The following is a 26,716-nucleotide window of genomic DNA, read 5'->3' as shown; positions in this document are numbered from 1 at the left end:
TGATATTTCAGCTTATGTGAAATGAGATCTCCACCATTTATTTTCGTTTGGTCAAGCTCGAAGGTGATCATCCTTTGCTTACTATTCGCCAGATAGAAGCTATAGATTCCATGTTTATGCTAGCGCTCCCACTCAATTGCACTACCGTGTTCCCAAAAAGTACGTATCACCCTGACCTAAAAGTAGGCTTAACTAACAAATCAAAGAACACGAACAGCCTTTCAAGATTGAGCCTAATCATAACAGGATTAAGATCATTTGATCTAGGATCAACTAGGCGATATTGACTTGAATAGATTTTACGGTAAGTTTAATAAATCTAAGTCAAAGTTCAATATCGGTCCCTTCCGATGCATACTCCATGCATCCAACCTGAGCTTTACTTTAACGAATGCTCTGGAAAGAACATAGTATTTCTCCAAATACAAGTAAACTCTTGTTGTAGATTATCATATCAGTAAAACCCTGTGTCTGATAAATCTAGGAAACTTTATTCACATAGTCATGTTTACTTTCCAATGTGTTGACGGCACAATAAACAGGATCAAGTATGTGAAAAGGGTTTCAGATGAATCTATACATTATGTACATATAATCATGAAATAAATCATGTGAACCATGTAACATTAAATGTTATTTCTGATCTATATTAATAAGTAAATCTGATTATATTGAAATGAGTTTTATTTAGGGCATAAAACCCAACAAACTCCCACTTGCACTAATATAAAACAAAAAGTGCGTTTCAAATAATCTCAACACCTTGATATACAAATCAAGTGTAGTAGTAGTAAACTCCTCGTAATAGGATCTGAAAGGTTGAATTAACCACAACCTTTTCTCCACTATTACTCTTCCTTTAATCACAAAATCATTGATAATGTGAAATTCCTCTCTATATGTCTACTCTCTTGGGATACTGGATTCTATATCTTTGGCAACTACTTTTGGTTAATCAGGAAATTAACACTAGTAGTTTAAGGCAATTTGGAATGATGCCAAAAATGTATAGAACTTTCCTTAGACTGAATAAGTACCTTTCCTGCAACCTTAACATTCAGTCCCTTTCTGGTAGACCTAGAGACTTCAGATAGGTTTTTACACTTCTCCAAAATCACTATTCCACCCCCAGAGTAACCACCATCTTATCAGAAATATTTACTAGCACAAAGGCAAATTTTGAAATCTGATATGGTGTAGTCTAAGAGTTTTAAACACACCCTTATAGACTAACATATAGTTCCTCTTCTTAATCTTAAAATTTACTTGATTGTCTTCCAAAGTTCTTCTCCTGGATTAATCTGATACCTACTCATTACTCCCACTCAACAGTAGGTGTCTGGTCTAAGGCATAGAAAAGCATATCTAAGACCTCTCACTGTTGATATAAGAAATTATTTCATGGCTTTATCTTTTCTGGAATAGTTAAGACTTTTCCTTAGATAAATAAAATCTATACCTAAGAAGTTGTGAAGCTTCTATAGATTGCCATTAGAAAGAAAATGCTTCAGCATCTTACTAAAGTAAGTTGCTTGCATTAGAGTAAGTAATTACTAGGTATACCACAAGCCATAGGTTTAGATAAACTCAAACCGATAATACTAGGAACAGGAAGTTTGTTAAGTCCATTGAATAGACTTATAAACGAAAATTTCCTTTTATGTCCTTGTAATAGAAAACTTTAGGTTACTTCATGTGAATGGATTAAACCATAGTTCTATTGGCTTTCTTCTTAGTTTCTTATCTTGACAATCCATTACTTGTTTAAACTCACAATGGATTTTAATCACTAGTGTCTCCCAAGTCATAAGAAGGTGAGTTCTTAGAAACTCTCCCACTACGACAAGGTACCGTGAATTATGTCGAAGAAAACTAAATGGTATTGATCTCTTCGGTTGTGACAAGACAACAGAGGCAGTGGGATCATCATATATTATATAAGATGATAGAACACTTTTGGAATCAAGAATTAAATATCTCCTTTATTTGCTACTTGTTTTTCAGACTTAGTCATTTTCTTAGAAAAGTAGTATTTGTTTGAACAAACACTTTCTTATCTATTGACAATGGGATGGTCCACCCCTAATCACTTAGAATAGCTAAGAAACCATGGTTAACAGTTCTAGCTTTTCTTAAGATTTTGATTAGGTCATCCATGAATCTAGTAATGATTTACATTAAGTACCCAACCATTACATCATTCTGAAATTGTATTACCATAGAAGGATTTAGGCAACGACTAGTAACTAATCATCAATATGCAACTCGAAATTTCTGGGGAGGTAAGTTTGGATATAATTCAAAAATCAATTTAATGATCTTTGAACTGCATATCTACTAACTATTTCTCCACCCCTATCAGTTCGCAAGATCTTTAACCACTTACCTTAATGGTTTTAACCATTGCTAGAAATTAATGAAATTTTTCAAACATTTCAAATTTCTTTGCTAAAAGGTATAATCTAGAGTTATCGTTTTAAGAATACAACGAAAAACTCATATCCACCCCTGAATGTACATCCATCTGCGAATGAGATGAACTACTTTCAGTGGATATAGGCATATTAACTCTTTGCAGAGATTGATCTTGTCAAATCCACTATGAACAAGATACAAATGCCATAGATTAAAAAAAATGGTAGTGTCTATTGATGACATAGGTTTACAAAAGAATTCTTAGAATAGTGCAAGTGGATCCTGGTCACAGAATACCTAACTCATATTCCATACAGTTTGAATCCATTAATAAAAGATGGATATTAAACACTTGAGAAAGTGTAACTGTATTGTATTCTGAAATTAGAAATATAAGAAAATTTCTGTTTGGAATCTAAAATTAAAGTCAAAGACTTAAATTTATACCAAATAAAATGAGTAATTCTTTCTTGGACCACCACTACAAATTTAAACTAGAAGTCAGATTTGCCCATACAAGTAGGAGATTTCTAAGATTGAGGATTTATATCAATTGGGAATAGAATTTCGGGATTATAATCATAAGCGTCATTTAATTTTCTTAAGAGAAAATATAGAATGAAATGATTTATAGACCATTCATCCAATGATATTGAAGCTAATTCGAAATGAATAAGCTAAGAGGAATTAGGATAATTTCGTTTATAAATAAGAATCCAACGATGCTTCGATTAGCGAAAGACAAAGTAATCTTATTTATGTAATCTTCTTGTTTCATATTGTAAAAATACTAGTCTAAGGTGTCATCAATTGATGAACAGCTAGATGTCGCATATACAATATTTATGTTTCGAGATCTTACACTATTATGTATGTCTAATGGTGAAAATCCACTAGGGATTTATCTCATTAGAAAAACAAACATGTTAGACCAACAATGAAGATTCGAAATTAAACTACAACTTAATAACAGAAAATAACATGGTTCAATATAAATTCATACACAATTCAGAAATTATAAGCATATAGCAAGTAGGAATGACTAGTGAAAATACTAAAACATACAATCCTAAATAATTTCCAAGGTTTTCAACAAACTGATACAGTGTCCCGGTAGGCGAGAGTCAAAGTATCATTTATTGAATAGAGTTGTCAGCTCATCTAAAATAGAAACCATTCTAGCAACCTTTTATTCGATCAAAATAAGAATCCAACGTTGTCCCGGTAGGCGAGAGTCAAGGTTATTCTCATTTTATGAGCTTCCACCATTGTTTCATGTTTCATAAGTTTATCTCTAAGTAGTCACCGTAGGGGAGAGTCTAATAGAGACGAAAACTTACAAAACACTTATCAAATGAAATCTTACGGTGTTAAATGCGTTCAACGAATAACCATCCATAGGGGGACGAAGTCTAAATGGCTCTCGAGGTTATATTGAAAACATTTAACTTTTGTAAGACCAACAATGGAGATCGAATATCTTAATAATAATCAAGCTCATTATTTAAAGTGAGTTGTATTTTCTTTGATTCTCTTTATTTAATTTATTTATTTTAAATATATATTTATTTAAAATTTCCAATTTAGAATGAAAAATTCTAAATATAAATTTTAATTTAATATTTATAAATTTCACTTAGATGGATATAAAAATAACATGAATTATTTCCATCTTAGTAATAATTTCAAATAAATATTTAGAAAAATACCAATTTAAGTTGTTACAAAATTAATTTAAATTAATTTACAACTCAAATTTTATTTTCTATAAATATATATTGCATTTCGAAAAATTAAAGTATTTAAGAATACAATTTTCAAAAATGCATGTTAAAATAAAAAAAAATTAATCCTGGAAAAATTATTCTAAATTAATGTTGGCCCAATATTAATTAATAAAATTAATTTACAACAAAAAATATAATTTTCCTATTTAATTAAATATATAAGAAAAATTTCAAATATTTAAGTATGATGATGAAAATCAACTTAAATATTAATTTTCTATTTAATTAAATATACTAGAAAAATACTTCAAGCAAAAATATCATCTATCTAGATTTTCCTTTGACTAATTAATTCAATTTCTAATAATATACTTTAATTCAATTTATTTTAAATTAATCAATAAATGAAAAAATCATTGATTTAAGTTGATCCAAGAATTAATTAAAATAAATAATTAATTTACAACTTAATCTATTTTTCAAGATAAAATTCGAAATTCTAGCATTTAAGAAATGCAATTTCGAAAATTGATTAATAAAATAAAGAAAAAATATATTTTGAAAATTATTTAAAATTTAGTTGAAAAAATAAATTTCAACTAAAAATAATTTTCTATTTAATTAAATGTCATGAAAAAGAAATATTTAAGTATGATGATAAAAATCAACTTAGATATTCAATTTTCAAATTAATTAAATGTATTAAATTCAAGAAATAAATAATTAAGTGTAGAGAAGGCTTAATTATTAGTCTCTAGTTTAATACTAGGAAAAATATACTTAAAATAAATTGTACCAAAATTAATTATATAATTAATTTCACAATTTATAATATTTTTCCTATTTAATATTAGAAATAATAAGTAGTCTAGAAATAACTATCTAGAAAATATCTTATTTGACTAAGTATCTTTTCCACAAAATTTGAAAAAATATCTAATTTAAGTTGTATTAGAAAAAAAAAATCTAGAACTTCAATATTTTTCAAATTTAAATTTAATTAAATATCAAAAATTAAGTTGTAACCACTTAATTTAAAAATATTCCATTTTAAGTTAATATTCGAAAAGATATCAACTTAAAAAATATCTAAAATATTCCATTTTAAGTTAATATTCGAAAAGATATTAACTTAAAAAATATCTAAAGAATCTTAATAACCAATGCCTAAAATTCCTCAACTTAATTTTGAAATTTGAAATTCAAAAGATATTCAGATTTAAGTTGGTTAGTTGTAGATAACTAAATATCAACTTAAATAAGAATATTTAATGAAAAATTTAAATTAAGTTCCAGAAAGAATCTAGATGATTATAATTCTATATTTAATTAAATACAAGAAAATACATATAGTTTAGCTTAGAATAAAGAATTCTTTAAACTATAATTTTCTTAAATTAATTTCAAAATAAATGAAATTAATTATGTTGCTAATCAATTTTATTAGGTTAAACTAGTTTAATTAACCTAGTACAGTTATTCAAATCAGGCAAATGGGCATTCACAATTGGGGTGGTTCATGTGAGGGGGTGCTGGGTTCAGTATGTCGTACCCACTTCTATGGCTCTCAACTCTCACACAAGGCCCAAAAGAGAGGAATTTAACCTTAATAAGAACAACTGTTATTAATTGAATAAGCCCAATAACTAAATGGGCCTAAATAAATTCTATCAAGAACTATGATAATTTATTTTAGCAACAACAACCTATATGTATCTATAATCAAATTAAACACATAGGCTCACACAGGGACACTTTGGATGGGTCCTATCATGTTGCTAGGTCATACACAGATGAAAGAAGATTGTAAATATACCTGTTACAAATTATTAACTTGACCAAGGGAGCCATCAGATCATTAGATCTGGCAAAAAGTAATCATGGCTATTTGCAATCAAGTAATAATAGGTTTTGAAAACTTTCAAACAAGCTAAAACACATACTCCTGCAACAAGGTTAGTTGGACAGTTGGATGTAGAATTTATTTAATTTTAAATTAAATAATTAATTTCGAAATAATTAATTAAATAATAAAAAAAAATTTGAAAAATTTAAAAAAATTTGAAAAATTCGAAAAATTCGAAATTTTTAAAAAATTTAAAATTAAAATTAAACCTACAATTTTTGAAAAATTAGGTTTCAACCAACCTAAATATCATTTCAAAAATTTGCTAACTACTTTTAAATTTTAAATGTTATTTTATAAATAAAAATTAAATAAAAAATTAGAAAAGATAAATAAATATCTTTTTCAAATTTTAAATGTAATTTAAATAAATAAAATAACAAAATTTAAAAAATTAGCAAAATATCTTATATCATTTAAAAATTACATGATTATAAATATCTTATTTTTAAATTTAAAATAAGATAAGATATAATCAAATTTTAAAATAAGATAGATTTTTAAGCAAGAAGATAGATACTAATTCTATTCAAATTCAAATTACACTAATATCTTGAATTAAATTTAAAAAATATTAAATTAATTCAAAATGATAATTAGAATTGAATTAGGAATAGTAATAGTATAAATACAAAACTATACCAAAAATCGGAAGTTAATTCCATGAAAAAGCATGAAAAATCGAAGAAAAACAAAAAAATTGTGAACTGTACGGACAGATTTGCGATCGTGTGAAAATATCAAGACAAATTTCCCGATTTTTTCAAATCTTCAAAAAATCATAACTAATTCAAATAAAATCCAAATTAAGTTCTGTAAAAGGCTAACTTGCTTAATTTTTTCCATACTATCCAATAAAAATAATTCCAGAGATATAATCGCAATTATTTTTTACGAAAATTTTACAAACATCAATCAATCATCAAATAACACTCAATACAACATGATACCATCCAAAGAACATACAAACAATCGTTTTAAAGTCCAAATTTCTTGCAAGTAAATCAATTACCATGGCTCTGATACCAGTTGTTGGAAATTATTTTACCAGGATCTTAGATCTACTCACAAGTATGTTTATTAACACCCTAAATATGAACTTTCTAAAACGATGAAATAAACACATATAAAGTTTAGGAAACCTTACATTGGTTGCAGCGGAATAATATGACTCCTTCCGTTCAGATATCTAGCCCTTGATTCCTTTCTGTAGCAGAGCATTATCAATATCTGAACCTGGATCTCTTTCTCTGAATCTTTGATGCTGAAACTCCTTTGCTGATGATCTTTCTTCACGATCTTCCTCACTATGATTGAGGTATCACTTGATGTGTGTGGGCACTACTCTCGCACTAAGATTTTCAAAATTCAAGAGGGAAGAGAAAGAAGAAGTGGCAGCTAAAGATAGGGAGAGAGAAAGGCTCAGGTTTTTCTCTAAAGGAAAAATAGAAAATTTAAGTGTAATTTTCCTGAAGCCTTCACTATCTATTTATAGCATTCCACTAGGGTTAGGTTTGAATTATTTGGCATTAAAATAATGAAAATATCAGTTTAAATTTCCTACAAAAGTGGCTGGCCCTATACTAGTGGATTTAGGCCTCACTTTTTGCAATTTTGCAGTTTTACCTTTTCTGCATCTGATTTTCTCAAAAATGCCAATTTCCTAATTCAACCATTTGAATGCCAATTCTAACTATTTAATAACTATAAATAATTATTAAATAATATTGTCATTTATCATATTTATTAATTGAACCATACAAAGTATCATAATTAACAAATATGCCCCTATAAACTCTTTCTTTACAATTTCGCCCTTACTTAGTGAAAAGTTCACAAATAGACATAGTCTAATTTGAGAATTATAATTGATTAATCAAAACCAATTACATGAGTCTTACAAGCAATATTATCTCAACTAGTGGGGGGACCATGGGTCTATATAACCGAGCTTCCAATAAGTAGATCAAGAATTTAGCACTAAAATTCACTAACTTATTAATTCTTCGTTGAATCCACGCATAGAACTTAGAATTGCACTCTCAGTATATAGAATGCTCTATATGTTCCACCATATAGACACATCATTAGTTATCCATTGTTATAATCCTAATTTGATCAATTATCCTCTATATGAATGATCTACACAGTAAAGGGATTAAATTACTGTAACACCCTACTATGTATTTTATCCTTAAAACACTTGACCCCGTATAAATGATATTTCAGCTTATGTGAAATGAGATCTCCACCATTTATTTTCGTTTGGTCAAGCTCGAAGGTGATCATCCTTTGCTTACTATTCGCCAGATAGAAGCTATAGATTCCATGTTTATGCTAGCGCTCCCACTCAATTGCACTACCGTGTTCCCAAAAAGTACGTATCACCCTGACCTAAAAGTAGGCTTAACTAACAAATCAAAGAACACGAACAGCCTTTCAAGATTGAGCCTAATCATAACAGGATTAAGATCATTTGATCTAGGATCAACTAGGCGATATTGACTTGAATAGATTTTACGGTAAGTTTAATAAATCTAAGTCAAAGTTCAATATCGGTCCCTTCCGATGCATACTCCATGCATCCAACCTGAGCTTTACTTTAACCAATGCTCTGGAAAGAACATAGTATTTCTCCAAATACAAGTAAACTCTTGTTGTAGATTATCATATCAGTAAAACCCTGTGTCTGATAAATCTATGAAACTTTATTCACATAGTCATGTTTACTTTCCAATGTGTTGACGGCACAATAGACAGGATCAAGTATGTGAAAAGGGTTTCAGATGAATCTATACATTATGTACATATAATCATGAAATAAATCATGTGAACCATGCAACATTAAATGTTATTTCTGATCTATATTAATAAGTAAATCTGATTATATTGAAATGAGTTTTATTTAGGACATAAAACCCAACAGTATCACCCTGACCCAAAAGTAGGCTTAACTAATAAATCAAAGAACATGAATAGTACTCTTGAGTTGAGCCTAAGCATATCAGGATTTAGATTCTTTTAATCTTAAGATCAACTACTGATATTGACTTGGAAAGATATAACGGTAAGTTTGTAATATCTTAACTAAGTTGCAATATCGGTCCAGTCCAATGTATACTCCATACATTCGAAACTAGTATACTTTACTAATGTCCTGGAAAGAACATAACACTTACTCCAAGTGTAAGTACACATCATCGCTGATTATCACATTAGTGTAAATCCAAAACACTGATGAAACAGGGACTTAGTCTTTTGATTCATATGATCACAATCACATTCCACTGTGTTGACGATACTGTAATTGTGAATAAACATATGACCTGGATTTAACTGATTTTGTGTGTAAATGTAATACACATATTAAGCCATTAGCATGTAAAATTCATGCAAACATTAATCACTTCAAATTTCTTATATTGATTACTAATCAGATTGTAGAGAGTTTTATTTAGGGCATAAAACCCAACAGTTTTTGGGTTTTCAACCTAAGCGCCGCGACCCGCTCGCGTAGACAAATTGCATGTTGCACTTGTTTTATTCATAACTTTTGACTTGGGACTTCGTTTGGAACGTTCTTTATATCGTTGGAAAGCTCGTTCCGAGCTCTATATGTTTATCTGTATTTTGAATGCCAATTTTATATTATGTTGAAGTGGATTTAGGGATTAAACCTATGTTTGTAAATCCCAAAAATTGTGACTAGGATTACCGGCACTTGGTCAGAAGCACCCGTGGATTTGGAATCTCTACGTTTGCGGGACATCAGGTAAGACAGTAGTTTGCACATAGAATTAAGCGTGGTGGTGCTCACGTTTTATAATATGATTGTGATTAATTGAGAACCAGGATTAGGGCTACCCTAAAATGAGTGGTTATATGGTCTAGGATTATTACCCTAGTAATTAAAAGATGTTGAATGTTATGCCATGCTTAATTTGTTGGAATAAAAAATTATGCACCTAGGGTGTAATAAAGCTAGACTCGGTAAATTAGTACCTTGAGTTTAATTTTAATGCGGTCTAGGGTTATTTCCCTAGAATATTATGGAGATAAGAAAGTAATGATGTATGGTAATATTGCTAATCAAGTGGAAGCATGAATTAGGGTTATTACCCTTAATAGGTGTTATTTTGAGCATGTTGTAATATGTTATATGAGCAGTTATTTTAGTAGGCAAGTTAGGGCTATTACCCTAAGAGTTTAAATATGATAGTATTTATTGAATGCATGCTTATATGCCAAGAGTTATGTGTATAAGGCATAACTGGGTTAGACCTGGTATATATCATCAGAGTAAATCACATAAAGAACGTAATGTATAGGTACGTGTATACATCAATAGGGTTATGCGAGCAAGGTATAACCAAGTTAGACTCGGTAACTATAGCTAAGATAAACCCTACTAAGGCCTTATTGTAAACAGACGTGTGAGCGTAACACGTAGGTCTATGCTACATAGACATAAATAGATGTGTGAGCGTAACACGTGAGTCTATACCACATAGACATATATAGGTGTGTGAGCGTAACACGCAGGTCTATATCAAATAGATAAAAAGTGTGGTGGCACCATTAATTATGTGTTATATATATTGAGATTAAAGATTATGCATTCAATGCATAATCAGGTTGGACTCGGTAACCAGAACTGAGATGAACCGTTCTAAGGCCTTATTGTATCTAGACGTGTGAGCGTAACACGTGGGTCTACGTCACGTAGATATAATTGGGCGTGTGAGCGTAACACGCGGGTCTATGTTAAATAGACAAATATGAATGGCATTATTATATATGTGATATGTTAATTATAATTGCTGATATTATTTATTGTCTTGCTAGGCTTGGTTGACGGGTGCTCTACTGTACAGGAAAGGGTAAATCGGTTTGTGATCAGCCATGAGTGTGGGGGCTTGGCGATTCTTGTACATGTTCGGGCCACACTAGACCAAGCGGGTTGGGGTCTACCAGTGATGAACTTTTGTAACTCTGCTTTTGTCGCTTAGGTTGGCTAGTGAAAAGACTTGTAATATTTTGTAAAATATTTTTGGGATCCCGAAACATGTAATTTTTTATTGTAAAGTTAAAGTTATTACAAGTTTCATTTTCATTCTGTTTTCGATTAAATGTTAGATTTCTCGCACTTATCTTTTAGTAATTCTGTTTAGGGGATTAGGGTTTCTTAATAACCTTGGGTAGCGTGCCTATTTGTTAGGGCGTTACATGTAATATCTTAGAAAATAATATTGTATTTAATTAGACATAGTTTATTAAATATATAATTATTCCAATAATGAAGTAAGATTATGATCTTACTAGGGTTAATTAGTGTCAATTTAGTAAATGATTAAATAAAGTGTAATTTATTAATGACGGAGATTTTATTAGAATATGTGGGTATCGTAATACTATTTCTGGAATAAAATATTTTCGAGCCCAGTGACCGTGGAAACTGGACGGAGTGGTCAAAAATGTCACGACATTAAAGGATGGATTGTAGTCATGGTATTGTTGGGATTTTATGCCCTAAATAAAACCCATTACAATCTAATTTGATTTGTTATCAATAAAAGATTAGAAGTCATTTATGTTTACATGTTGTTTTCATGTTTGTGGTTTAATATATGTACAAAATCTGTTAAGTCCAGAACATATAGTCATTTACAATTACAGTGATGTCAACACAATGGAATGTGATTGTGATTATATGCTTCGAAAGACAAAGTCCCTGTTTCATCAGTGCATTGGATTTACACTGATGTGATAATCAGCGTGAAGTGTACTTACACTTTGCATAAGTGTTATGTTCTTTCCAGAACATTGGCAAAGTATACTAGTTTTGAATGTATGGAGTATACATTGGACTGGACCGATATTGATCTTGGTTAAGATATTATAATCTTACCGTTGTATCTTTCTGAGTCAATATCACTAGTTGAACTTAGATCAAAAGATCTTAATCCTGCTATGCTTAGGTTCAATCTCAGGAGTGTTATTCATGTTCTTTGATTTGTTAGTTAAACCTACTTTCTGGTCAGGGTGATACGTACATTTTGGGAACATGGTAGTATGATTGAGTGGGAGCGCTAAACATAGATATGGAATCTATAGCTTCTATAGGTACCTAGAAGTGAAATGATGATTTCCTTCGAGCTCTTATTTCACTAAAATATCATTTACAGGAAGCTAAGTATTTTAAAAATAAAATACATTGAGGAGTGAAACGGTAAATTTATTTCTACTCGGTGTAAATCATCTATAGAGGATCTTTGATTATTGAGATTAGAACGATGGTTCAATGTTGATAGCGTATCTATATGGTGGAACATATAGAGCGTTCTATATGACTGAAAGTGCAATTCCAAGTTCTATGAGTGGATGCAACACGGAATTAATAAGTTAGGGAATTTACTCGGTAAATTCTAGTTCAGCTTATTGGAAGCTCAGTTATATAGGCCCATGGTCCCCATTCTAGTTGAGACCATACAGCTTGTAATTAAGACTCAGATAATTGATTTTAATTAATCAATTATAATTCTAAAATTAGACTATGTCTAGTTTATGAATTTTTAATAAGCAAGGGCTAAATTGTGAAGAAAAGAGATTCTAGATTTTATTTACTAATTGGAAGACTTTATTATATATGTCTAATTAATAAATATATTAAATGGCAATATTATTTAATAATTTATTTTAGTTATTAAATAATTAGTTTTGGCATTTAAATGGTTAGAATTGAAAAATTGACGTTTTTGAAAAAATGGAAATGAAAATTGTCAAAATTGGAAAAATACCAAGTGGGGCCCATTACCTTATGGCCGGCCATTTAATGATGATTTTCCAATTAATATTTTCATTATTTTAATGCCTAGTAATTCCTAACATAAACCTAGTATTTACCTATAAATAGATAGTGATGGCTCACACTTAAAGTGAATGAAATCAGATGAATTTTTGCCTTCAGAAAATTTGAGCCTCCTATCCTATTGTCTATAGCCGAACCTCTCTCTCCCTCTTTTCTTTTTAATTTTTCAAAACCTTGAGTGATAGAGTGAGTGCCCACACACATCAAGTGGTATCTCAATCATAGTGTGGAAGATTGTGAAGAATCTAAATTGAAGAGAAGGACATTCGGGCACTGATCTTGGTGATACTCTGCGAAAGACGGGATACAAGGGTTAGAGATCTGAGTGGAAGGAGACATATTATTCTGTTTCACCCAATGTAAGGTTTTCTAAACTTTATATGTGTTTAATTTCATTGTTTTAGAAATTCATATTAGGATGTTAATGAAACATACTTGTTAGTAAGAAATGTTGATTTTTCTAAACATACTTATTAGGATGTACATACTTGGATCAGATTGGAAGGGGTAGAAGCTTGTTTAGACATTAAGGTAAGATCTTGAAACTTTATTCTTGAATTACTTACGTTTTCAGTAAGAAAGGTTGATTTTTCTTTAAGGATTTAGAGCTGTATGTTTTGATTGAATTTAGGGTTTGTTTTAGGTGTTGATATTTAGGTTAATTAGGTTCTATTAACCTAAATTTGTAGTTGTTTAGTTTCGACTAAATTAAATGAAGATTAAAAGGGTTTTAATTCACTTGAATATGTAATTTTGATTTAATGGTTGAATTGCTGTAAATTGGTGCTTGAAATATGTTATATTTGTGATAGTACACTGTTCTGGAAAGTTTGATTAGGTATGGAGGAGGTTTAGGTTGAAATTGAGGAAGAAAGCACAAGGTCTTTTAGTTTGCCAGAACCGGTCGACCGGTTGGTTCTACTGCACTAGAACCGGTCGATCGGTTGCCCTGCAGGGGGAATTCTCAGGTTTTCTTCAGGTTTCGTTTTGGCTTGGGGTGATGCTTTGTATTTGTTTTAGGTTGTTTAAGTGTTGTAAAACCTATTTTGGAGTTATTACAAGTTAGGTTCTTGTTTGTTTTCAGATTAGGGTTTTATTCCGGAGTTTTGGTTTAAGGTATTTATTGAGTTTTTGTTGTCGTGACATAGGACCGGGATTGCCCAGCTTTGTGTCCACTCATGTCGGCCTACGCACTTTAGCTCTAGACTAAGGTAAAAAAAAAGTGTTATGCATCACTTAGATTTAAGTGATTAACAATTGTGTGGTTGTAGTCTCGATTATGATCGAGAACTTATATAATGTGTGCTATGCCTCGATTATGACCGACGGTTGGAAACAGTCATTAGCGTTATGAGTAATTACTCCTGAAATTGCGGATAGGTTTATTATTATCGTTTTCTTTATCGAGCAACAATAGTGACATATACAACTCGTGGTTGACGAGTGGTAAGGGTACTTTATGAACTACCAAGATTGTGTGTTTACCATATTGTGTAAATGTTTAAGCATGTTAATATGAGATTGAATAAAATGAATGTTATATTTATTATTGATTTATTCACTTTTCTTGCTAAGTCTCTGTGACTCACGGGTGCTAAATGGTGCGGGTAAAGGGAAGGCTAAGGTTGAGCAGCCATGAGTTTGAAGTCACAGCAGCAATGTACATATCAGTCGTAGTGCCATAACCCAGTGACAGGGTGTTCCATTTAGATTATATTTTGAAATATAAACCAATGTTGTAAAAGCACTGTTGATCTGTTTTATAAATATTTTGAAAATAGGGGAACCTGTAATTAATAGTACTTATCTTTTATAAAAAGAAATTTTATGTGTTTGTTTTAAATTGCCAAATTTTAATTAACCACACTTTTTGGTATAATTATATAAATTAGTAAAAGAGAACTTATAAAAGTACACACTTGGCGTCCCTGTTGGACAGGGCGCTACAACATGGTATAAGAGCAACAAAGGTTTAAATATCCTGAAGACTGGTTTGATATGTACATTGGTTGCGAAGATTCGTTTGACTCATGGTTCAGTATGTTTTAATTATTAGATTATTTGTTAATTACCTAATTGTACGTCTATTTGAAATAAGCTAGTTGTTAGAAAAGTGTGAAAAGTTTGAGATGTTTGGAAATACTTATTAGTATTGTCATTTCTTAGAATGTTACCACAGGTGTATATGCACCTAAGGCGGTCTGGTAGAGGTAACCGCGAGCTTGATGGGCTCGAGGTTAGAGGTGAGGGTGAGAATCCACCACCACCGAATTGGGAAGACTTATATACCGCGTTGCAGGACACCATCCAACAACAAGGTGAGCAAATTCGAGAGTTGAGGGAGCAGGGAGCTCAACCTGCTCCAAATCCCAATCCTGATCCTCCGGCACCTCTGGTAGTGCCACAGGAAGTTAAGAATCGCTTGGAGCCGTTGTATGAGCGGTTCAGGAAGCAGAACCCGTCAGTGTTCGAGGGTGGAGTTGATCCACTCAAAGCGGAGCAATGGATGAGTATGATAACATCCATTTTTAATTTCATGCGGATTGAGAATAATGATCGAGTCAGATGTGCTATCTACATGATGCGAGAAGATGCCTGATTCTGGTGGGAGATTGTGTCTCAGGGTCATGACCTGAATAACATGACCTGGGATGCTTTCCGAACATTGTTTTACGAGAAGTATTATAATGAGTCTATCCGGGCAGCAAAAGTAGAAGAGTTTATACGATTGACTCAGGCCAGCATGACGGTGACAGAATATGCCACTAAGTTCGATCGATTGGCAAATTTTTGCTTCAAATGAAGTGGTCACTGAAGCTGCTAGAAAAGAAAATTTTATTCAGGGATTGGACGAACATATTACATGGGATGTGATAGTTGCGGCCAAACAACTTGGGTTTGTTCGGACTTATGCACAGATAGTTGAGTTGGCCCTAGCTGCTTAGGGTGCAGAAGATCATATACGAAAGGAAAATATTGCGAGAAGAGATTCATGGAAGCAGACATCTGGTGCTAGTTCTAGTAGGGGTAATGACCTTGGTGATCGCAAGAAAAGGTCTAATGAACCATCAGCTCCAGGCCCAACAACAGATTCTAAGGTAACCAAGGTTTTCGTCGTGGTGGGAACGACAACTGGCAGGCTTTTCATGAATGTCCAAGGTGCAAGAGGCACCACCGGGGCGAGTATCAGGCCAGGGGCTATTTTTAATGTGGGGTAGTGGGTCACTTGAAGAGGAATTGCCCACAGTTGCAGCGACCGGAACAAAAGAAGGATGATACACCTGTTCCTGCTCGGGTGTTTGCCCTGACTCAGGCCGAGGCTGATGCTCGCCCTTCCACTGTTACTGGTGAGCTTTCTATTGCTGGTACTATGTTGACTGTTTTGATTAACTTTAGAGCGACGCATTCTTATATTTCAAGTAGAGTAATTGACAACTTGAGTAGGCCTAGTGATGTACTTTCAAGAGGCTTTGGAACTTTACTGCCTACTAGAGAGCTGGTTATCTCTAGCATGTGGGTTCGATCCCTTCCAATATTTGTGGAAGGAAGAGAGTTATCGGTTGACCTAATAGAGTTAAATTTGGAAGATTTTGAGGTTTCTTAGCGAGTGCAGTGGATACTACTAAGGAACCACCAACGGGACAAGAGCATGTTCCAGTGGTTCGAGAATTTATAGAAGTTTTTCTAGAGGAACTACCAAGGTTACCACCGAAGTGGGAAATTGATTTTGAGATTGATTTAATACCAAGGGCAGAGCCTGTATCAAGAGCTCCTTACTGGATGGCACCTGCGGAGCTAAAAGAGTTAAAAGTTCAGTTATAGGGGATGTTGGATTTAAAATTTACTAGACTGAGTACCTCACCTTGGGGTGCACCGGTTTTGTTTGTGAAAAAGAAGGACAGAACTTTACGGATGTGTATTGATTACCGTGAGTTAAACAAATTGACAGTAAAGAATAAGTACCCTCTGCCAAGGATAGATGACCTATTTGATCAAATTTAGGGAAAGACTGTCTTCTCCAAGATCGATCTTCGATCTGGTTATTACCAGTTGAGGATACGGGAAGAGGATATTCCAAAAACAGCTTTTCGGACCCGGTACGGATACTATGAATTTTTAATATCCTTCAAATTAACAAACGCCCTGTCAGCATTTATGGACTTGATGAACTGAGTGTTCAAGGACTTTCTGGATGATTTTATTATCGTCTTCATTGATGATATTTTAATTTATTCAGATACTGAAAGGACACACGAAAGACATCTTCGGATGGTGTTGCAACGCCTCAGAGATCATAACTTATATGCTAAGTTTAAGAAGTGCGAATTTTGGTTGTCTCAGGTGAGTTTCTTGGGTCATGTGGTAAGTAAAGACGACATCTTGGTGGATCCGGTGAAAATTGAGGCAGCACAGGACTGGCCTCGACCTAAGTTAGCAAGTGAGGTTAGAATTTTCCTGGGGTTATCAGGGTATTATAGAAGATTTGTCGAGGGGTTTGCTAAGTTTTGTATGCCCTTAACAGAGTTGACTCGGAAGAACTGCAAGTTTGTGTGGACTGACAGGTGTGAGAGTAGTTTTCAGGAACTGAAGTAAAGATTAATTACCGCTACTGTGCTAACTTTATCGGTCAGTGACGAAAAGTTTGTAAGTTATTGCGACGCATCCAAATAGGGTTAGGTTGTATTCTTATGCAGCCTGGAAAAGTGATTGCTTATGCATCCAGGCAACTGAAAGAGTATGAGCAGCGGTATCCTACTCATTATATTGAACTAGCAGAAGTCATTTTTGCACTGAAAGTTTGGCGTCATTATCTATATGGAGAAAAGTGCGAGATTTATACTGATCACAAGAGCCTCAAGTACTTTTTCACTCAAAAGGACTTAAATATGAGGCAGCGATGATGGTTAGAACTGATCAAAGATTATGACTGCGAGATTCTCTACCACACTGGAAAAGCAAATGTAGTAGCGGATGCTCTAAGTCAAAAGGGGTCAGGGCAAGTCTATGAATTAAAGAAGATTTCAGCAGAGTTGGCTGAAGATATGATTAGAGCAAATGTTGAATTTATAGTCAGGAAAGCTTGCTAACATCACCCTGCAGTCTGATTTATTGGAAAGAATCAAGACAGCTCAGCAGAATGATTTCGAGCTACAGGGGTATAAAGAGAAGTTTATAGTCAGGTCAGTAAAAGACTTTTCACTTTTATCTGATGGGTTGTTGCGGTATAAGGGCAGGGTTTGTGTACCAGTCGATAAAAATATCAGACATGAGATTCTTGATGAGTCTCATACCACACCGTACTCCTTATACCTGGGGACAACTAAAATGTATCATTATGTGAAGACCTTGTACTGGTGGTCAGGTATGAAGAGTGATATTGTTGAGTATGTGTCGAGATGTTTAACTTGTCAGCAAATCAAAGTAGAACATCAGAGACCGGCAAGTTTGCTTCAGCCTCTGAAGATTCCTGAATGGAAGTGGGAAGACATCACCATGGATTTTGTGGTGGGATTGCCCAGAACGATAGGTTACTATGATTCTATCTGGGTGATTGTGAATCGATATACGAAGTCAGCACACTTTTTACCAGTGCGGACAATGATACAGTGGATCAGTATGCTGATTTATACATCAAGGAGATAGTTCGGCTTCATGGTGCCTTAAAGTCGATAGTTTCAGATCGAGATCCAAAGTTTACATCCAAGTTTTGGGAAAGCTTACAACGAGCAATGGGTACCAAGTTAAAGTTCAGTACAGCTTTTCATCCTCAAATCGATGGTCAATCTAAGAGGACTATACAGATACTTGAGGATATGCGGAGAGCATGTGTAATGGACTTTGAAGGTTCTTAGAACAAGTACCTTCCTATGATTGAGTTTTCTACAATAGTTATCAGAGTACTATTGGCATGGCTCCATATGAGATGCTTTATGGAAGGAAGTGTTGTTTGCCCATTCATTGGGATGAAGCCGGTGAACGTAGGTATCTTGGACCTAAATTTGTCCAAAGAACGAGTAAGGCCATTGAAAAGATTTGAGCTTGTATGCTTGCCTCACAGAGTAGACAGAAAAGCTACGCAGATCCAAAGCGTAGAGATATTGAATTCCAAGTTTGGAATTTTGTTTTCCTTCGAGTGTCCCCAATGAAGGGAATTTGGAGGTTTGGAAAGAGGGCGAAATTGAGTCCAAGATTTATTGGCTCATTTGAGATTCATGAGAGAGTAGGTCAGGTAGCTTATCAATTTGCATTACCTCCTGCTCCATCTGGGGTTCATAACGTGTTTCATGTCTCCATGCTTCGAAAATATGTATCTGATACAACTCATGTATTAAGTTATGAAGATATTACTAACCTGTCATATGAAGAACAACCAGTTCAGATCCTGGACAGGAAGGAAAAGGTATTGCGGAAGAAGACTATTCTGCTAGTTAAAGTGTTGTGGCGAAATAGCGAGGTAGAAGAAGCGACTTGGGAGTTAGAGTTGCAGATGCGAGAGCAGTATCCCGAGCTTTTTAGGTAAATTTTGAGGACGAAATTTCTATAATGAATGGGCAGTTGTAATATCCTGGAAAATAATATTGTATTTAATTGGACATATTTTATTAAATATGTAATTATTCTGGTAATGAAGTAAGATTATGATCTTACTAGGGTTAATTAGTGTGAATTTAGTAAATGGTTACATAAAGAGTAATTTATTAATTACAGAGATTTTATTAGAATATGTGGGTATCGTGGATACCATTTTTGGAATAAAATATTTTCAGGCCAGGCGACCGTGGAAACTAGACGGAGTGGTCAGAAATGTCACGACATTAAATGATGGATTGTAGGGAAGGTATACCGGACTAGTTTAAAATTTTAAGATGTCAGTTTGGTAGATTAGTTAAATTACCAAAATGCCCCTAGGCTTTCATTTTTAAGTTAAAGGTATTGGGAAGGGTATTATGGACATTTGAGTGGGTGATAAAAGTTTTTTCTTTAGTGTTAATTAGGATGAAATGGATTTATGATAATAAGTTTATTTGTTTTTTTATTTATTAGACTATTAGGCGTAAAATAAAAATAGACAAAGTCACATAACCTTCACCTTTCTTCTTCTTCTTCTTCTTACCCGCAACCGTAAGGAGCTGCAAACCAAGGATTCTTTTGCTTATTCTTCAGCTCTTGGATCAGATTGGAAGGGGTAGAAGCTTGTTTAGACGACATTAAGGTAAGATCTTGAAACTTTATTCTTGAATTACTTAGCTTTTAAGTAAGAAAGGTTTATTTTTCTTTGAGGATTTAGAGCTGTATCTTTGGATTGAATTTACGGTTTGTTTTAGGTGTTGATATTAAGGTTAATTAGGTTCTATTAACCTAGATTGGTAGTTGTTTAGATTGGGTTGAATTATATGAAGATTAAAAAGGTTTCATTCACTTGAATATGTAATTTCAATTTAATGGTTGAATTGCTATAAATTAGTTCTTGAAATATGTTATATTTATGATAGTACACTATTCTGGAAAGTGTGATTAGGTATGGAGGAGGTCTAGGTCAAAATTGTGGAAGAAAACCTCAAGGTTTTCTGGTCTGCCAGAATCGGTCGACCGGTTGGTTCTAGTGCACCAGAACCGGTCGACCGGTTGCCCTGCAGGGGGAATTCCTAGGTTTTCTTCAAGTTCTATTTTGGCTCGAGAGATGCGTAGTATCTATTTTCGGTTGTTTAAGTGTTGTAAGACCTATTTTGGAGTTGTTGGAAGTTAGGTTCTTGTTCAGTTTCGGATTAGGGTTTTATTCCGAAGTTTTGGTTTAAGATATTTATTGAGTTTTGGTTGTCGTGACATAGGACCGAGATCGCCTTGCTTTGTTTCCACTCAGGCCGGCCCGCACACTTGAGCTCTGGACTGAGGTAAGAAAAGTGTTATACATGACTTAGGGTTAAGTGATTAACAATTGTATGGTTGTAGTCTCGATTATGATCGAGAACTTGAATAATGTGTGCTAAGCCTTGATTATGATCGAGGGTTAGAAACGATCATTACCGTATGAGTAATTACTCCTAAAACTGCGGATAGGTTTGTTACTTATCGTTAGCTTTCTCAAGCAATGATAGTGACAGATACAGCTCGTGGTTAACAAGTGGTAAGGGTACTTTATGAAGTACCAAGATTGTGTGATTACGATATTGTGTAAATGTTTAAGCGTGTTAATATGAGATTGAATTGTTAAATGTTATATTGATTATTGATTTATTTACTTCACTTGTTGAGTCTCTATGACTCACAGGTGCTAAATGGTCCAGGTAAAGGGAAGGCTAAGGTTCAGAAGCCATGAGTCTGAGGTTGTAACAACATTGTACATATCAGCTGCGGTGTCATGGCCCAATGGATAGGGTGTTCCATTTTGATTATATTTTGAAATAAAAACCTATGTTGTAAAAGCATTGTTGATCTGGTTTGTAAATATTTTGAAAACAGAGAAATCTCGTAATTAATAGTACTTATCTTTTATAAAAAGAAATTTTATGTGTGTGTTTTAAATTGCCAAATTTTAATTAACCATACTTTTTGATATATTTATATAAATTAATAAATGAGAATTTTATAAAAGCACACACGTGACGTCCTTCTTGGACCTGGCGTTACATGTAAGGTAATGAATTATTAATTTTATGGTAAAATTGTGTGTAGGTCTTATTATTATTTTTCTTAGAAAATAATGTAAGCCAATTATAGAGCATAAGATTTTTCATGTAAATTTAATTTTCTGAAATTATTTTTTATGCAAAATATTTTTATCTGTGTAATGCTCAAACCATGTGAGCTCGTTTTTGAATCGAAACACAGCCATGCACGACAGATGCCCCATGCATGTAGCTTGGGTTCGTGGAAGAACCCCGGCCATGGACGATGACCACCACCACACACTATGGTATCGAACACCATGCCAAGCCCCGTGAGACCATGACTGTCAATGATCAACGATGGGTCATACTTGGAATCTAATTTCGAGACCCGTCAATCTCTTCTCCGCAAGCGTAGGACGACAGTGGTCTGACCACCACTCGACTTACCTTAGGACCTTCGTGGTTCTACTCGTGTGCATGCATTAAAGGCATACAAAGGGATGTGGTATGTTTTCGTTGCAAGTAGTAGCAACAGACTTGAAGGCAGGGACAGAGCTACTTTGGCTCCAAAGAGGGCCATGGCCCCTCCTAAAATTTTGGAGAAAAAAAAATTTATAAAGTAATTTAATGTTAAAAAATTATTTTTTCAAAAAATTATGTATTTGGCCCCCGTAATTATTTTTGTTTTTATCTTTTGGCCCCTCTTATTCTTAACTTATGCCTCTGTCCCTGCCCAAAGGGGTGGTTATGATGACCCGTTCGATGCTCGTTGGCCTTTAAGTGTCCCCTCTGCTTGTCTGCCATGGCCACGGTGGCCATGGTGGCTCTAGCAGCCGCCAGCCACAGTGAGCCAATGGTGGTTCGAACCCATACCCGAAATATATATATTTGTATATATAAAGTTATATATGTATATAGTGTATATATACACTATAAATTATCTATATTATTTTATAAATATTACTTACTATTTTGTTGAGATATTTATTTTCAAATTAATTTGAATTCAAAATAAATATTACAATTTCAAATTTAAAATTCAAATTCAATATTTGTAACTACTTTAATTGTGCTAAGACAATTATTGTCTTAATGTTTATTAAATAATAAAAATATTTTTTTATTTAAGTAAAAAATAATTAAGGCAAAATAATAATATTTTATGGGATATTTAATTTCTCAAATTTATTTGAATATTAAATAAATATTATTTTAATTTGAAATTTAAATTCAAAATCAATAACCATATTAAGGGAAATGTTGTCTTAATCCTCATAAAATAATAAATGTTATTATTTTTAGACAAAACATAAATTTTGAATATTTAATTTTAAAAATTTATTTGAATATTAAATAAATATTATTTTAATTTAAAATTCAAATTCAAAATCAATAACCATATTAAGGCAAATGTTATCTTAATCCTCATAAAATAATAAATATTATTATTTTTAGACAAAACATAAAGTGATGATTAAGTTGTCGTAAATAAAGGAATTATTTAAGAATAAATTAATTAAAAATATTTTAATTAATTTATAGATTATAAAATTATCTCAAATAAAAATATTTATTTAAGAATAAATTAATTAATTATTTTACTTAATTTAAATAGTTTAAGAGATGTTTTAAATAAAAAGTTTATTTAAGAATAATTAATTAAAAATATTTTAAATAATTTTGAGGCTTACGATAATCTTACGAAATTATAAAAATACCCTTGCGGCGATATAGAGAAGGATCTGTAATTTAATTCTAATTTCTCCAAAGAGTTCTAAAATTAGACATACCTAAATTTTACCCGATTCATCATCAATATTTTTTTATTTATTTTAAATAAATGTTCATTAATAATTGATTAATAACATGATCATGCATTAGTGAATAACATACTATACGTAGAAATCCCACATAATTATATTATTATGCATCTCACAGTAGAAATATGATATATTAAGATTATTCTATGTGTTTATGTGTTTACTGTTTTTAAAACCGAAAGCATGTAAACCGACTAAGATTAATTTAGAATTAACTTGATAATTTAAAATTAACCTATTAATTGAAAATAATTTTAAATTATGAATTAAAAAAAATAATTTATATTTAATAATTATGACAAAAAAATTATTTGTACTTGACGTTTTTATTATGAATAAATTAATCATAATTATTAAAGTTGTTAATATGTATTAATTCTGAGAATTAATAAAATAAATACATTAACTTAAAATAGTGAGTGGGAGATGGAGTACATGACAAAGTAACCTACAATCTCTATTATTAGTCAAGACTGAATGAGTATAGAGTGGCCTTGAGACACTTTTGTTTTCGTCCTCCTAAGGAAGGTGTTTGTCTATAATGTTGTTCAAGGTTTATCTCTTGACTAAGATCGGAGGAAGTGATGTATTTAATGCGATACCAACCCTAAGGTGGCGTTACTAAATTAAGTCGTAGAATCTGAAATAATGAGTTACATTTACAAAGTTTAACTAAACTTCCATGTGGTTAGTAGTTAACTTGAACAAACAGCGATACTTTATATTTTGAAAAGGGAAAATGATATATTTAAGTTTCAAAATTATAAAGATGTGATCAGCCTCATAGGCTCAATAAAATTTACTCGATATCGATCCTAAGACGGTGATCAATTGTCCAATAGTTTTATCGTGAAATAACTTAAACAATATTTTATGTGTTTTACTTGTATGCGCTCATGCATCACGTTTACAGTCATTCCAAAATAATATTTATAATTTACGTATAATCGTTATGTCATCTTTATTTATTTCAGTCATGTCTACTATGCCAATTCCCCTTACTGCTTTACTAGCACTTGAAAAATTCAATGGTGAGAATTTCATGAAATGGAAATTTAATCTGAATTTGATGTTGGTTTGTGAGAACCACTAATTATCCTAACTGAGAAGCCTACTGCCAATGCCTCAAAAAATATTTGGGACAGATTTCACTCTTGAATTCAATCCAACAACAAGGCCAAACGCTTCATGCTTGTTAGCATCGATGATGTTCTACGTAAGACGCATGAACAAATGGAGAATGCATCTCAAATAATGAATTCTCTACAGATCGTGTTTAGGCAGCATGTTAGAAATTTATATGTATGATATGAAGCATATATGATCATGTATCAAATACGGAATTAATCGAATATATATATCTACTAAGAGCAAAGGATTGAACTACCTCCATCCATTGTTTCTTTGAGCTTCAATCCCACACTAGCTTTGGATCAGCAAAAGAAAAGGAAACTGATTAGTGTGAGTAATTGGGCTTCAAAGCTCTCTCTACACTTTTTAGATGGATTACTATGATTTTTACAGAATGAGTAGTCAGCTCAGGGACCGATACCCTATATTTATATAGGTGAGACATTCCATCAAAGTCTCTACCACAATTAATTGTTAGAATATTTTGACAATTAATTCAGGAAATTATAAATTTGGTAAATCGTAATATGACAATATAAAGAATATCAAATAATTAATTGTGCCTAGATTCAATGAACATAAAATATTCATTTATCTTAAATTAGTTCAATGATTTTATTCTTAAAATAAAAAATATTCTAATATTCTCTCACTTGTTCTGCATTGAGATTTATATTTTAAACTCAACGTTCTTCATTACATAATAAACATATAAATCATAACGATAGGTCCTTATTATATGTCGAGTATTATCTTCTTTGCATTACGATATATTCATTATATAGAAATGTACTTTATGTGACAATATACTTAAGCGAACAAACCCTAAACATTATGTTTATTTTAGTCTTCTTACGATATTTTTTCAGACGAAATTAAGGTGCACGTGAATATAAAAAAATATAGAAATTAGAGTTTCATTAAATAATTTTATTTGTGCAACCAAAAACTACATAAGGGGTAACTAAATCCCATATTTACCTTTATGATCATTGAATTTTTGTTACGACATGCTTTTCGTCAAGGAGTTTGCCCTTGACTCCTTGATCTACTCTTGGCTGTATTAGCCTCCAATTCTTGTGGTGATTCTAGGGTAGGTCTTTGCCTTTCAAATAAGTTAGCGAATCTACCTCTATTTAAGTATGTATACATACTGCATCTTTCTTCTCTCTTATGTCCTTGTGGTGGATGTGGATGACAATCAGACCGGTTAGGTGGTTCATTGTTTGTATTTTCATTATTTCTTTGAGACGTCTATTGTTCCCATACTTGCATTTACCGCGAAGCTGTGGCACCATAATTCTGGGGACCTCGTCCATCAACAAGAATGTCCCTTGTTACCACTGGTTGTTGCTCTTGGGGTGAGTGGGATTATTTGGCTCATGTTCTTCGATGTTAGTGCCTTGTGCCCTTTTGGTTCGTGAACCACGGGGCCTTCCTCGCTGTCATTGTGCAAGTTGCTCTTCTTGTACTAGCAGTGCATCATTTTACGTCACTCTGGCTGTAGCCATGGCTTGTTCCAACTCCTCATTTCTTTAATTGGATTCTGCAAGCCATCGACGGAGTTGTCGATCTTCTAACTCTACAATGGGGACGTATCTTGTGGGATCATATGCATCTGAATCCCTTCTCTCATGAATTTCTTACTCAGGGTAACTTCTCTCGGAGTTCCACTCAATAGGACCCCTTCCTTGGTTGGTCTGAGTTTGTGCCCCCTGGGCTCTTTTCCTGGTCGACATGTTGTCTCTTCTTTCATGACCGACTCGTCACATTGAGTATTTTCGATGATGTATGAAATAAAGGGGAGATATGTTTTGAGTTTTTTTTACAAAGGCTCTCAAGTGAAAACACTAAACTGTTAATTCGGATTTTTGTAACAATAAATGAAGCCTTGTAATTAAAAGTTAATTTTTTTTATAATTAATAAATATATATATATGAAACACTAAAAATTTTTACGTGGCTTTGTAGTTAAAATCTACATACTCCACGAGTCATTATTATATTTGAGTATTTCTTGGTTATGTATATGGATTATAGAGGAATAACTATGAGTATTTATTTAATTCTGATAGGGTTTTCCTTTCCAAAATGATCGATCTCTTTCCCCTTAGGTTCTTACAGGGATTTTTACTATGACAGTTATTCTTTTTGATCTTAATAAGACAATCGTTCATGAAACGTCGACAATCCCCACGTTTCATGTTTACAAAATGTGGATAAAATGAAATAACTGTTAA

General features: G+C 32.6%; 1 protein-coding gene across 1 annotated transcript; it reads left to right on the top strand.

The window, feature by feature from the left end:
* The first annotated feature begins 19,058 nt into the window (after positions 1-19,058).
* Positions 19,059-19,436, top strand: LOC115724028 (uncharacterized). Its single transcript, XM_030653485.1, has one exon. The coding sequence runs from the start codon at positions 19,059-19,061 to the stop codon at positions 19,434-19,436; it is 378 nt and encodes a 125-aa protein (XP_030509345.1).
* The last annotated feature ends 7,280 nt before the right edge of the window (positions 19,437-26,716 follow it).

This window comes from Cannabis sativa, chromosome X (assembly GCF_029168945.1).
Source record: "Cannabis sativa cultivar Pink pepper isolate KNU-18-1 chromosome X, ASM2916894v1, whole genome shotgun sequence".
Lineage (NCBI taxonomy): Eukaryota > Viridiplantae > Streptophyta > Magnoliopsida > Rosales > Cannabaceae > Cannabis > Cannabis sativa.
The sequence above is the reverse complement of the archived record's forward strand: the minus strand, read 5'-3'. Positions and strand labels throughout refer to the sequence as shown.

Bases quoted from the DNA above. Each gene is read 5' to 3' on its own strand.
- LOC115724028 (XM_030653485.1), top strand. From the start codon at position 19,059: ATGAAGGGAATTTGGAGGTTTGGAAAGAGGGCGAAATTGAGTCCAAGA.